This window comes from Mercenaria mercenaria, chromosome 1, assembly GCF_021730395.1.
Source record: "Mercenaria mercenaria strain notata chromosome 1, MADL_Memer_1, whole genome shotgun sequence".
In the NCBI taxonomy this organism is placed as follows: Eukaryota; Metazoa; Mollusca; class Bivalvia; order Venerida; family Veneridae; genus Mercenaria; species Mercenaria mercenaria.
Window position 1 is genome coordinate 95,096,468 of NC_069361.1, and position 14,499 is coordinate 95,110,966.

General features: G+C 35.8%; 1 protein-coding gene across 1 annotated transcript; it reads left to right on the top strand.

Moving 5' to 3' along the window:
* The first annotated feature begins 12,158 nt into the window (after window positions 1-12,158).
* LOC123564222 (slit homolog 2 protein-like) lies at window positions 12,159-14,126 on the top strand. Its single transcript, XM_045357623.2, has one exon. It carries the CDS (start codon window positions 12,159-12,161, stop codon window positions 14,124-14,126), a length of 1,968 nt encoding a protein of 655 aa, XP_045213558.2.
* The last annotated feature ends 373 nt before the right edge of the window (window positions 14,127-14,499 follow it).

A 14,499-nucleotide genomic window follows, 5' to 3' on the forward strand; every position in this document is an offset into this window, starting at 1 on the left:
AATCCCTTTAAAGTCGCCACAATGTCTGGCGTTTATTTATTTAAGAGCGGATGCGTTAACAATAGCCTATTCAACTGTCAAAGTTAATCCCTTTAAAGTCGCCACAATGTCTGGCTTATGTTGATTTATGGACGGATGCATTAACAAAGGCCTATTGATCTGTCCAAGTTAATCCCTGTATTGAGTACGGGAAGGGAGATGACATCAGGTCTGGGTCGCATATGGACCGAAGTGCCTCTTTCATACCATCAATGATATGATGTTAAAGAACATTTTTCTTAAACAATTGCCAACATTTTTAATGACCATCCAGAGTTTTACAACCAGTAAAGGACTTTTTAAGAAGGTTGCTAAAAATCATCAAAAATAAGACGTTTTATGGTCCATTTTTACATTTTGGGTATCTGACATTTTTGAAAAGTCTGTAGGGTGCACTTTACCATAAACTAGGTGCCAACAGGAAATGAAGTCATTAAATTTCAAAGTCATCGTACAGGCTCGGGACCAGTACCATTAGAAAGCTCTTTTCGAGTAGGTTCAGAAAATATGTACAATTATGGATCTATCTCTATTCGTTTTCCAGATATTGAGGTTAAAACAAGAATCATTCATCTGGAAACACCCGGCTTCACGCCTTTATTATTAAAGATAACCTAATCATGTTGGGTATCTAACCGAAGGTCTCGACGAGTACTATAAGTTGGTACACTCAAACCGGAAGTAAAATCAATCGTGCGTAAAATTCACATTTTCTGCGCGTTCCTAGACTCGAACCTGCACAAGCACAAGCACACGCGTACACACACACACACACACACACACACACACACGCACACGCACATACACACACAGACACACACACACACACGCACACACACACGCACACGCGCAAACACACACACACAAGCACACGCACACGCGCATACATGCACGCACGCACACACGTACACGCCATTAAACAATATATGTAACATCATCAAAATATTCAAAATTATCAAAATCTTTCGTGCCTATTACCCTAGTACACAGATTGTGTCTGCAACTTCATTAACAGGTATCACAATAATATATTCCTTTGTAGTTTTACATTTGTCATCTTTTGTTATTTCAACAACATCATAGTCTCCGAAATTGAACATGCCAGTTCCACTACGGTGTAGATACTCCAACACATCACACAATATTTCATATATATAATTTAGAACATCCAGAATTTTGAATTAACAGAGTATACACTTCAATATAATCGTACAAGTCTATGCATGAATTCAACCTTCAGCGGATATAAGTATTAATATTTTTTGAATTGAGATCGGCTTAAGATACTGTATGAAAGAGAATTGGCCAATGTTGACACTAATACTTTGAAAACTGTAAAAGCGGATTAAATTTCGGTCAATTTTATGACTTTTAGGAGAAACTTATAGAAAAGAGTATTTTGTGTTATAAAACTTTTATAGTCCTTTAGGATACTGTCTTAAGTACAGATAGGTTCTAGAAAGCCTATTTCGACCATTCTAGGAAATCGTCAAGATTTTCAATGAACAGAAATACAGTTAACATTGAACAATCAGTTTTTCCCATTTCATGACACACTTTCTATTCATCAATTCTGAGATGTTAATTTCATGTGATAGAATTCATAAAAATCTTTCATTTACATCCCCCATTCTCGATTCGATTTTTAACCGTTATCGAGTTATGACGTAACAGCGATTTTTAAACCTTTCTTAAACTTTCAAATAAACTCTTGAAACAGGTAGCATTGGAAAGATCTCTTCGCATAGGTTCAGAAAATGTATAGATATTTACCTCTATCTTGATCCGTTCTCAAGATATTGGCGTTTAAAGATTGAAGTGACGTCATTGCAAACGTTTTTGAGCGGTAAATTCAAATTTCGCAACCAAAATTTTCAAAATGTAATTTCTCCTCTATTTGTGGACTGATTTTAATGATCTTGGTGTCAGACCAAAACGCTTGACGAGAACTAAGTGTTGGTAGCATACAACCGGAAATGAAATCACTCATGCGTAAAATATCGATTTTCTCCTTTATTACTCAAACGACTATACCCGTGTTTGGTATCCTACGAAAGGTTTTGACTAGTACTATTTCATTGTTTGCACTTAAAGAATATGGGGTCACTCACGCGTAAAATGCGTCAAAGTAAGCTTACCTGATCCTTACACTTTGAGATCAAAAATGACAGTGAACGAATTCACGGGGTGAAGTAAAATAAATAGAGCCAAAGCAACGTTCTGATAAGTCAGTATAACTTATAGCAATGCTCTGATTGGCTAGCGATATGACGCATTCTGATTGGTTTAAATTCTCAAAGGAAGGCTAGCTTACATGTTTTAACTTGTCATTTATGCGATAGCTTGGTTCAAAGCTGTTTCTAACTAGAATTTCTATTTTTAACCAGCCAATGAAATCACTCCCTTTTCTACATAAGCCTTGCTTTGAAAATGAGTCCCTTCGAAACGTGTATATTAGAGCACGCTTTTAGTTAGTCAAATCAGTCTGACTTTAGACGTCAACGGTTACAGTATGGAAAACTCTCGCCTTTCAAATGTCATCATCAAACGACAAAAAGCAATCATCTTATGCACGATTATACTTATTGTTATATTTACCTTGCCTTTCGCTTTAGCGTTTGCGACTAAAAATTCAACTACACACGTAGATTATGAAATTAAAGTGAATGAAAACCAGACTGCCTGCCACTATATGAAACAGTTCGATATACAGCAAAACGTATATATTACTGTCTGCAACAGAGATAGTGAAATCCTAGTGGATTTGAGACGTTTCATAAATCACACCGCAAGTATCATTGGAATACAACTTTACCTGAAGCAGTGGAAGTCAATCATACAACTTCCTCCTAAAATCGACGCAGCCATCATTGAAGCACAAAGCATTCAGAATATTACATATCGACACAAAGGCTAGAAATACTATAACAACAATCATTGCACCACCACCACACCACAACCATTACCTCCTCCACCACCACCACACCACCACTAACTCCTCTACATCCACATACACCACCACCACCACCACCTCAACCACCACCACCTCCTCCACCACCTCCTACACCACCACCACCTCCACCACCACCACCTCCACCACCACCACAACCTCCACCACCACCACCTCCTCCACCACCACCTCCACCACCACTTCCACCACCTCCACCACCTCCACCTCCACCTCCTCCACCATTACCACCACCACCACCACACCACCACCACCACCATTACTGACAATAATTCTGACAGCAAAATATGTTTTAAAAGCGTAAGAATGGCATTTAAAATTTGTAAGAATACAAAGCAGTGTCTTGTTGTATGAAAATAATTTTACATCTACTTCACAAATGAATAAGTGCCCTCTATGTCACCAGTCATTCTCTAGGCGCGACGCCATGCTGAGACATCAACGTAATAAGCATTGGAGTGACGACCACACTGGGAACTATTCACCATCATTACAAATATTGAACACTTCAAGAGAGACGACGTTTCAACATCCATTTTCTATGGTCGTTTCTGGACCAAGTGGTAGTGGAAAAACTGAATGGACAAGGAAACTGCTATCATCAAATCTTGTAAGACCTCAGCCTAAGCGTATCATATGGTGTTTTGGACAATGGCAACCATTGTATGATGAACTTCAGCGTGAAATCCCCGGGGTCGAATTTGTACACGGTATTCCAGACTACTTGAATGATTCCCAGTATATAAATGTTAGTCAAAGGAACCAGCTGGTCTTTGACGACTTGATGACTGAAGCTAAATGCGACCAAAGAATTGCTGATCTCTTTACGAAGGGCAGTCACCACAGGAACATATCTGTCGTATATCTCACCCAAAATTTGTTTCCTCAAGGTAAAGCCTGCAGAGATATCGCTTTGAATACGCAGTATCTGGTGCTATTTAATAATCCTATTGATAGACAGCAAGTGGCTACATTGGCAAGAAGAATATATCCTTCGTCTAGTAACGTCTTTATGAAACGGTTTGAACGAGCGACATCAAGACCTCACGGTTATTTGGTAATAGACTTAAAATCGAGCACCCCAGAACAACACCGTTTATGTGAAAACATTTTCGAGGCAAACACTCCAGAAAAGAGAAAACGAACTGATGATGAATATAAACAAGAAGACTAATTCAATGGTGAAGGATACTTATCTGATAAAAATGATGACAAAGTTGAAGATGAGGATGAAGATTCTGATGACCATGATGATGATGATAGTGATGATGAAACAGAAAATAGAAATAATGATACTTTTGTAAAGAAACGATCTTTGATCAAGGGACCTCCAGGTAAACGTAGAAAAGTTGAGATTATAGAAGAGCGATCACGCCGTGAGATATGGGATAAGCGTTTTCAGGATCCTCTCAGACAATCTATTAAAGAACAATTTAAAGCTAAAGTTAACAACTATACAGAACAAGGGCTCTCTTTTAAAGAAGCGTACCGTCGCACTGCTAATGATGAATTGCCTCAATTAAGAAAGAGACTGAGACAAAATTATGCCCGATTTCTAATTGACTTTTATGAGCTACAAAACGACCCTACTCAGCAGCATATTCTACAGTCGGCTAAAAAACTAAGAAGTCAGCACGGCATGACTGTCAAAGAATCTATTCGGCAAGCCATTGCCCTTAGAAAAGACCTATTTGATGAGTTGTGGCCCGATCATAAAAGCAAAGAAGAATATTCAATAGATGATAATAAAGAAAGTGATGACGATGAAGAATCGGATGATGATGAATGAACGTTGTAAGAAGGATTGGCGTGCTTTAACTTTTCATCATGCCAAAATGGGTTCCATAGAGGTATACGATTATAAACAAGAAAAATGGGTACCGGATAAACCGGACCCGGAAAAATGGATACAACACTTCAAAGACTTGAGGGACGGATATGTGTATCCTGATCATATGGGCCGTTACATCGTGGGTAGCGGTGCTCATCTTAGAAAAATGGCTGAACTAAAAGAGAAACAAAAAAGAGAAGCACAAGAACAAAAAGGGGAAGATCTCCCCGTAGTAAAACTTGTGACACCCGTAGCCCAAGCGGTTGATATTGCTAGGTCGGAAATAAGACGGTCACGAAAGCATAGTGATCTAAAGCGACATAGGAATACATTGGACACACCTATGAGTCGTGATTTAGACAGCCCACGACGTAAGAAATATCGCCAAAATATGACCCAAGATATTCTGGATTGGAACACCTATACATTTTAAAATGAATAACTATGAACTGGAGGAAATGTTAAAAGAGTACCCTGTGACAATATGTGCTGCGGATCAACTTCAGATACGTAGAGGACAATACGTCATCTCAAATACAGACACGAACCAGGGATCAGGAAAACATTGGGTGGCCTTTTATTTTCCAAAAAGGGGACCCGACGAATTTTTCGATTCACTAGGTAATAGACCAGAGAACTACAAAGTTCATTTTGAGCAAGTGTTAAAGAAGCGTTATTGGATGAATTTCAGTCAAATACAGGATACAGATTCAAACATATGCGGGCTGTATTGCGTATATTACATTATGAACCGATGTTCTGGACGAAAAATGAAGGACATTTTAAAACCGTTTGATGTGTATTGCAAGAAGTTGAATGATGACTTTATTTTGTCTTATTTTAGTTGATACATGTAACCTGTATTAGTGATAGAAGCTTTGGCAATAAAAGATTGAAAGAACAATATGTCTTTGTTATTTATAACCCATACGTCTGAATTTGATTTGAAAGAAAAGATGAAGCGTTAGTAGGTGTGATGGTGTACACAAATAAAACAACATATTCTTTTATTTATTTTATTTCTTCAACATCGTTTCACAAATTGATATCATGCTTCGCAATAAGCGTCTCTAGCAGTTCTAAATGAAGAATTGCATCCATAATATCTACAGATTTCGTAAGTAAAATAAGATTATGTTTATTAATTTTCTCTTGGACTTGAAACCAATCGTATAGAAATTCTTGGCCACCACCTCGTATCGCATCGTTGACATAAAGCGCTATTTCCTCGTTCTCAGGAATATAAGTCATCCAGTTACTTTCACTGATCGCCTCAATACTCAAATTCATCTTATGAAATCGAATCATGTCGATTAAAGTGTCTTTAAAAGATATAAAAGTGCTCTTTTGCGTTAACCACTGTTTTGTGCCTTCTTGGGGAAACTTTTGTGCTGTTATTTTACTAAGAACCATTCTATACGGCTCATAGTCCAACATGTAATATAACGGTATGTAGGGTGTTTCTGCACAGTCGGAAAATATTTTTCTACAGAGATCCGATGATAACACATCCATCATTTATTCTTTGTAAAACTGTCTCTTTAGTCTGTCCTTCATACACATTTTGATCAACACAAATCAGCAACGAATTCCAGTCAAACACGCTTTTAAATCTACCAATTTCTGTTTGCATGATGATCACAGAGCATAGTAAATACATCTATGTAGATATTTTCGGGTCCTTCAGGTTCCGTACTGATGTTACAGGAGCAATAGGAATTTGGTTGCAAGCTATGTTCGCATCACTTCAGTTCTATTTTCGGATGATATTTGCTCATGTAGTTTCGAAGCATGTACATCCATGTGGAGTAATTCATATCGAATTCGATTCTCGTTTTTGTTATGTCCTTGTACTTAACATAGAGACACCATTTCGCTTCCAGAAAGCCGCGTAAAGCACACTCAATGTCTATCAAATAATGACCGCCAGGCAAACTGTCCCACATGTCCCTATATGGATCATCAGTGTGAATGATGGAGAAGTCTACATTTAAATTCGTCCTGTTTCTTATATAGGATGTTAATAATTCTACAAAAGTGTCTGTGGAAATCCCAAGATGCACTTTACTGAAATGCGCTTCATAAATCCATACTTTGTGATGTATTGGACACACTTCCTTTAGGTCAGCAGCGAAGGAATTCATCATATTCTCGAATACTCCCGAACTATTTTCCATGATTTCAGTTCTGAGGTCAGAATGATTTTGTCTGATGAATGCGCTATTATATACTTTTCATTTGAGGTATCTTTTAGTAACAGTGGTCATTTCTATTGATTCTGATTGGTCAATTAAAAATAGTAATACTGGTTTAAACTAGTCAAACGTGAACCATCGAAGAAAGGACAAGTTGCAAAAAGTACCTTTGTTAGAGGGTTAAATCTTTATGTCAATACTTCTATTGATAAAATCAATATCCATTATACCGCGTCCGGCCTTAAATAAATACACGCCAGACACTACGACGACTTTAAAGGGATTAACTTTGACAGTTGAATAGGCGATTGTTCACGCATCCGCTCTTAAATAAATACACGCCAGACATTGTGGCGACTTTAAAGGGATTAACTTTGACATGTTTACTTTTTATTGTCCGTCTATCCGGCCTTAAATCAACACACGCTAGACATTCTGACCATGATCACGTTTGATTCACTCATGATCTTATCTAAATATAGCTTATGAAGTCATTGTAAAAATAGGTCCGAGCATGCGCATTTAGGAATATTACACTTATGATTGCAGTCATTTTGTCAGTGGACGCCAAGGAGGAAACATCGTAAGCAAAATGTAGTCTTTAATTTTCAGTTAACGCTATTTCTAACGTAGCTATCTTAAATAAAGCTTAATGGTTTTAATTAAAAATATAATAAATATTTTGCTTATCATTAATAAGTTCTTTGTTTACCATACAATGTATATTACGTTATAGATAAATCTATATGATTATTAATTAAACATTATTGATATATAGTTTGTTTTCATGGTATCTCCCCGTCTAGGGCTGAGCACCTGACCCTCAATGTGCGCGAACACGCCCTAGATAGGTATATAAGTCAGCTCTATATACTTCTGGGAGATATAAATATCAGAGTGAGGTCATTCTTAAAATAGAAAGATGATGTCATTCTAAAAATAAAATTCAAAATGGCCGCTGCGCATGACGTCATTCTCACGCATGCGCAGTCGTGAGGCCAAAGAGATGCCTATACTACTGCCTTATATGCGGACAAGTGAGATATTTGTCAACAATATATTGTGATTGTAACTAGAAATTGCCTCGGGTAGCATAACAGATTGATATATAAATATGCAGAAACTGTCATAACAAAACTTTGATTTAGCACTTTTAAATGTGATATATTACTGTGGAAATAGACTTTGTGTAATGTATACTTATTGAGAAAAAATACACTGATTATTGTTGTCCGGGTTATATTAAGGAGGTAGGTTACCTTGTTACCAGGGTAAACTCAGATTAATTGAACCGCAGGATTTTTTTTTCTGTTTCGTGTTATTTAATGTTTTAACTGCTACAATCTCGTTTATCTCTGTCTCTTCAAGTACAATTTTATCCAGGTTTGAAGTACATGACCGTCCAAAGGTATTTTATATTGAAGGAAGAAGGAAAATATGGATATTTAACACGTTAATGTAGCTTTATAACATCTTATTTCTAACGTAAGTAATATTTCCTGTTATTTGCATTCATCTAAACAAATTTCACAGCTTAAAATACTTACAGCATACTTCACATTATTACATTTAGATGTATAGGTCACGGGCTTGTTTCCATGGTAACATTAATTTAATTCAAGAAACCACACTTTTCTACTGAAATTTGAACAATTTTTGAGCTTAGTTTTAGTATATAAATAACAAATAATTAACGGAAACTTAAAAATAGGTATTACAAATGAAACTGCCCAATTTCTGTTTGAAAATGGCCGTAATGATTAACCTTTCACCCAGCTGTTTTCCTTATAACATCAGTTACCATCATCTATTTTCTTACATTTCGCATACAATTTCAACTTTAGCTTTAGACTTTAGAAATAAAAGCTATTGATTTTGCGCGGTAATTGAGACGTAACGCCGTGACGTCAATGACGTCATTTTAAGACTGTTTAGAAGCGTTTCTGTGGCAATTTTTTCATTATTTCTGCATTATTAAACCATTATGCATCAGATCGGAGACATGTTCATGATTTGTTTTCAGAAGAATGGATATACAAACACATTTAGTTTATCGTAAACGTCGTCTTATATCATCAGTTGGCTTCCGGTTGGACATGCGTACATACAAATATTTAGTTTAATCATATTTTATTGTAAGTTTCACACAAGACATTATGGTAAATGTACATCAAGACAATAGTATACAGATACATATGCTCTTTCTAGATTCGGTTTACATGTTTTATTAACAAGTTCAAATCCTCCACAGTACACTAACTGACATCTAGTCTGGAGAAAAAGATTACTTTTTTGAAACAGTTCAAAGACGAAAGCCCGTATCTATTTTTTTTACAATTTTGTATTGAAATAATTAATTAAGGTTCGGGAGCTCCTGACGCTATTCCGATAAAACAAAACATTATCAATGTTCATTCTTGTGAGTATAACAAATAAAGAAAGAAGCATTGTATACCTAATAAATAATCAAGGCCTTCGAGCGATTTGTTACGTGATTTATCACGGTTCATAGTTAAGATGCGCAAGAATTGAATCACGAGGACTTTAGCCCGAGTAGTTAAATATGTAAGCATCTAAACGATGAACCGAGGTAAATAAGGCGACAAACCACAAGAAGACCTTAATTGTTTTCGTCCTTGCATGACCATTGACAAGCTTTGATAAAAAAATGCTGGGCTTCATTTATCAAAGTAGTAATAAATCAGAAGACATGTGGCAAATTGACATATATACAGAGAGTATCGTAACAATATGGTATATTTAGCTGCTGTGTTATATCAGTTACGTTTTTTTATAAGTGGGTAGACATATTTAAACTTCTACAATAGGATTTCAAAATTACAAGAAAATAATCAAGATTTCTTGTTTGAATATTGAAAACTAAACAATCAGATTACGAACGACTGAAAAATCAGTCTGAATGACCGTGCAGACTGATCATGGTCTGCAATGTTTGCTATTCATTAGTAATTTTCAGTGGGACACCACTTCGAATAATAAATGGTATTGCACACATTGGAAGATAGACCAGCTCATTTTAGAAGTTTATCTGGGTAAACGTTGAACACTCTCATTTACGGTAGTTTATACAATCGCAAACATTAAAAAATGAATAATAATTTCAGTAAATACGACATTAATTAGATACACAAAAAAATCAGGAAATAGGATTGGGTTTGGAAATTTGATGTGTGAGAAATTCGAATGTACAAGCCAGTATCCACGGTTGCTCAGAAACTATATAAAACCCACGTGAATAGTTTAACTGAATGAACATAGTGATCGAATGTATTTTATTCTGTTCATTTCTTTGTCCTACAGTTCAGTCAGTGATGAAAGCATAAAATCAATAAGCTCTCACTTAAATGCATGGATACCAATTCAGAACCAAGATAATGGGATAAAGTGTTTAAGAATACAAAAATCAGTTTTCAATCTAAAATGATGGGGTAATACCATACTCACTCTGAAAACTAATATGTTACTTTGCAGAATGTAATATTTAAAGTTTGACTTATTAGCCCTGTAGGCATGTGTTGAAAACAGACCAGTCATATTAATTATAGCACAGCTATGGATTGGTGATTTATATCAGGAGTATTGAGTTACTAGTCAGTGTGAAATAATGGTTATAACCAAATCAAATACCGGGAAAATTGCAGATTAGGTCAGTTTAAAGCCCAGAACAGACATTAAAGCAATTCGTTGCAACTGCATCCACCACCCACTGCGTTGGGGTCATTTTGGTTTATTATTTCATATACAAGCATTACGAATGCATGTAATACGAGGAAATGGTTGATGGTTGATGTTTGATAGTGTGATACTTACGCTATAATTCAAACGTAAGCAAGGGCCGTTTTGTATAAAAATTCTAAAATTCTGATCGAAATTCTACAAAAACAGCAGTCCCTAAAGTGTTTACGTTAATGCCAAAGAGAGTGTGTGGCGAGTAGTGTATAGAGTGTGGTCTCCTGTCTCACTGTTTGTTTTTAGTCAAATGTGAACAAACAATATAAACTCATTAGAAAACTTACCGATGACAGCGAAAATACAACGTACATTCATCCGGCTATATTTATCAACCGTTTCTGCGACGAATTCTCCACCGCGACAGCCGTTGCGAAAGCTATGGTCAGTGTTTTGCTTATTATATATTTTTGTACACCTTTTATCTGCAGGATTACTGCACTAAAAATATACATTTATCTTTCCAAAACATATTATTAAGATCATCTAAGATTATACCAAATATGTAATAAATTACCAAATAGTTGCCCCTAATTGACATTTACAGTTATTGCCCCACATGACTGGTCCACAAAGCAAAGTAAAGGTAGAGAGATAACACCCTATATCAAGGGCACTTGTGACTCGAGTACTGTTATAAGTTATAAATACAATCAATATGGAATTTCAAAAGTGATAAGCAATACACAACATATACGAGCATTCTGATCTCTGCGCAAGATAGGAAATTTTAAACAATTTGGAACATTTAACTGAGGAGAGAAATATTTAAATTTATTATTGCGACAAACTGTGCTGTTTACCTGTGTTGATAAAATTGAATAAAATCGTGTAAATGATGACAAGAAGTTAAATTATTGTTCTTTTTAAAAATTAAATTTTACCGTCTGACAGATCAAAACTTTCCATGTAAATTTTACTCACATGATTTATATGTACAGAATGTAGGAAAGTGTGTTTAGTTTATAAAAAACTGTCCTATTCCAGTTTAGAAAAAAATAGCAAGTGTGTCATTAAAATGAATTGTCTGAAAATAACCATCAGTCCTCTATTTTTTTTTTATTTAAAATACAGAAAACCTTGAAACCAAACGATACATGTTTTAAACAAGTTTGCATTAACTTTATTATCATTCAACCAACTTGGCAAATACAATAAGTTGGTTTATTCTAAAAGAATGTATCAGAGTCTGGATTACATTTGATTACATTACTGTGTAAAGAATTACTTACTGTATATGGAATACATTACTGCATTGAGAATCCATTATTACATTATCATCATCAAATTTGATGAAATTCATGAAAAAAAGACTTTCACTGTTTCATCTTCTATTTCAGCAAAGTTTAGTTTTGTCTTTATCAAGGGATTCATTATGGATCATATCATCAGAATTGTTCTCCTTGTGTTGTTCCTCTGCAACTCAGTGGTGTCTCAGAGTTGTATTTCTCCAACAAGCAGCTGTGATTGTTTTCAAGAGAATGGAAACAAAATTATCAACTGTCGGTATAAAAGTTTGACAGAAATTCCGACATTTAATGACACTAATCAAGTTTATTACGAAATACGATTTACTTCATCTGAAGACACTGGAACGTGTCAACCTTCTTCTGGTTGCAACAATATCAGAGAGATAGGAGCCAATGCATTTGCTAACTTGAAAGTGCGGAGAATAGATATGCTAAATAATCCTATAACAACAACAGACCATGATGCTTTTAATGGTTTAACTCCAGAACTGGAAGCCATTTCACTTGAAGGAGATGGGTCAAGAGTGATGCCATACCAAGCACTTGCCTCTCTAGATGAACATCTAAAAATTCTCCATCTTGAACACTATGGCCATCAGGCCATTCAGTCCCCAATTGTCTTTCCATTTCCTAATTTAGAATCGCTTACAATTAAAAAGTGGACAAGACTTGACAGTATCGATGCAGCTGTATTTGGTATAATGCAGAATTTGAAGGAACTGAAGTTAATCGCATTAAGAGCTCTTACTACTCTTCCAGTGCCTGCTATTCAAAAGTTTTTGAAGTTAACATCTATTGATATAATGGACGCTGGTATAAGATCTATTTTTGGAGACACATTCACACCAATGTCTGTGCTACACGATGTCAAAATACGTAACAATATATACTTAAATACAATAGATCAAAGAGCATTTAGTGGAATAAGTGACACTGTGGAATACTTAGAAATTGACAATAATAATCTAAATAGTGTAATGAGTATTGAATTTCTCCGAAATGAAAACTGGCCTGTTTTAAACTATTTAAACATTGGATATAACTACAATCTAAAGAACCTTCCAAGTGGACTATTCACTAGAACTCCAACTTTAGCTTACCTAACATGCCAGGACATTGGATTAACAAGTATAAACAAGGACATGTTTACTGGACTTTCAAATCTGCATACACTTGATCTTGCTTATAATGAAATACGAACTGTATCTGCAGAAACATTTCAGAATTGCCCCACTTTGGCTGAACTTCGACTGCATAACCAGCATAATAATGACCTTATAGACTTCCAAAATGATGCTTTTAGTGGAATTGAAACTTCCATAGAGACACTTAGTCTTTTCAACAACAAGTTCAATGTTTCTCAATTTTGGATTGACATATCAAGGCTGTCAAATTTGTTAGTACTAGAAGTTTTGAATACTGGTATTGAAAATATTCCTGACAAAGTGTTCAGAAATAACGTCAATCTTACAGATTTACACCTGGCTGATAACAATATAACTTCAATAAAACAAGAGACATTTTTCGGTCCTAGAGATACTCTGAGGACTATAGGCCTTCAGAGAAACCAAATACAAACAATTGATCAATGTACATTGAATGACTTTCCTATCAAACCAAAGATGATATTGGCAGGGAATCCACTGAACTGTGACTGTGGTTTGCTTTGGCTTTATGACTGGTTTAAACTGCAAAGTGACCAAGACAGTGTTGCCTATCAGGATATAGGAACGTGCTCGTCACCACCCTCTCTTGCTAATAAATACTTCACAGAATTCACCAGAAATGAAATGTGTGCTGGCGGAGCTTCGGCCGTAACTTGCCCAGATTTATATGCAACAACAACATCCACCATAGTTGCAAGCACAACAACAACTCAAAGTCCTACAACGCCACATTTACCAGTGTTTGAACTTCTGATTAATAACAGGAAAACTAACTCTATTGAGGTAATTTGGGTTATAACTGACAGGACGCATGTAACTGGTTTAAAGATTGAGATGATATCCACTTACCAGGGCATAAAAATTGCCTATCCAGGACTTGACGCCGCATCATACACATTCTACCAGTTGCGGCCCGACACCACTTAAACTTTTTGTCTTGTGCTTAAAATTGAAAATGAATACCGAGACAGTGAGCCAGACTGCGAGCAAGCACTAACACGCCCACGCCCAATATCAAATGGAGATATGAATAATAAAGGTAGAATATCAGCTGGTAGTTACCAAGCTCTAAATGAGAAAGGTATAGACTCTTGTCCAATGCCTTCATCACCTGGATATTAGACAAATCGTGTTGAAGATAGACCATTACCAAATGCCCCCTATGGCTCAAAAGGAGCAACTTGCGTGGATATGTTAATACACACATTTAAATAGTGCAGAACATTTAACATTTACCAAAATTTTCAACAAATGAATATAGTGAAGTTCGATACTGATAAAGGTTAATGTTCTGTCTTAA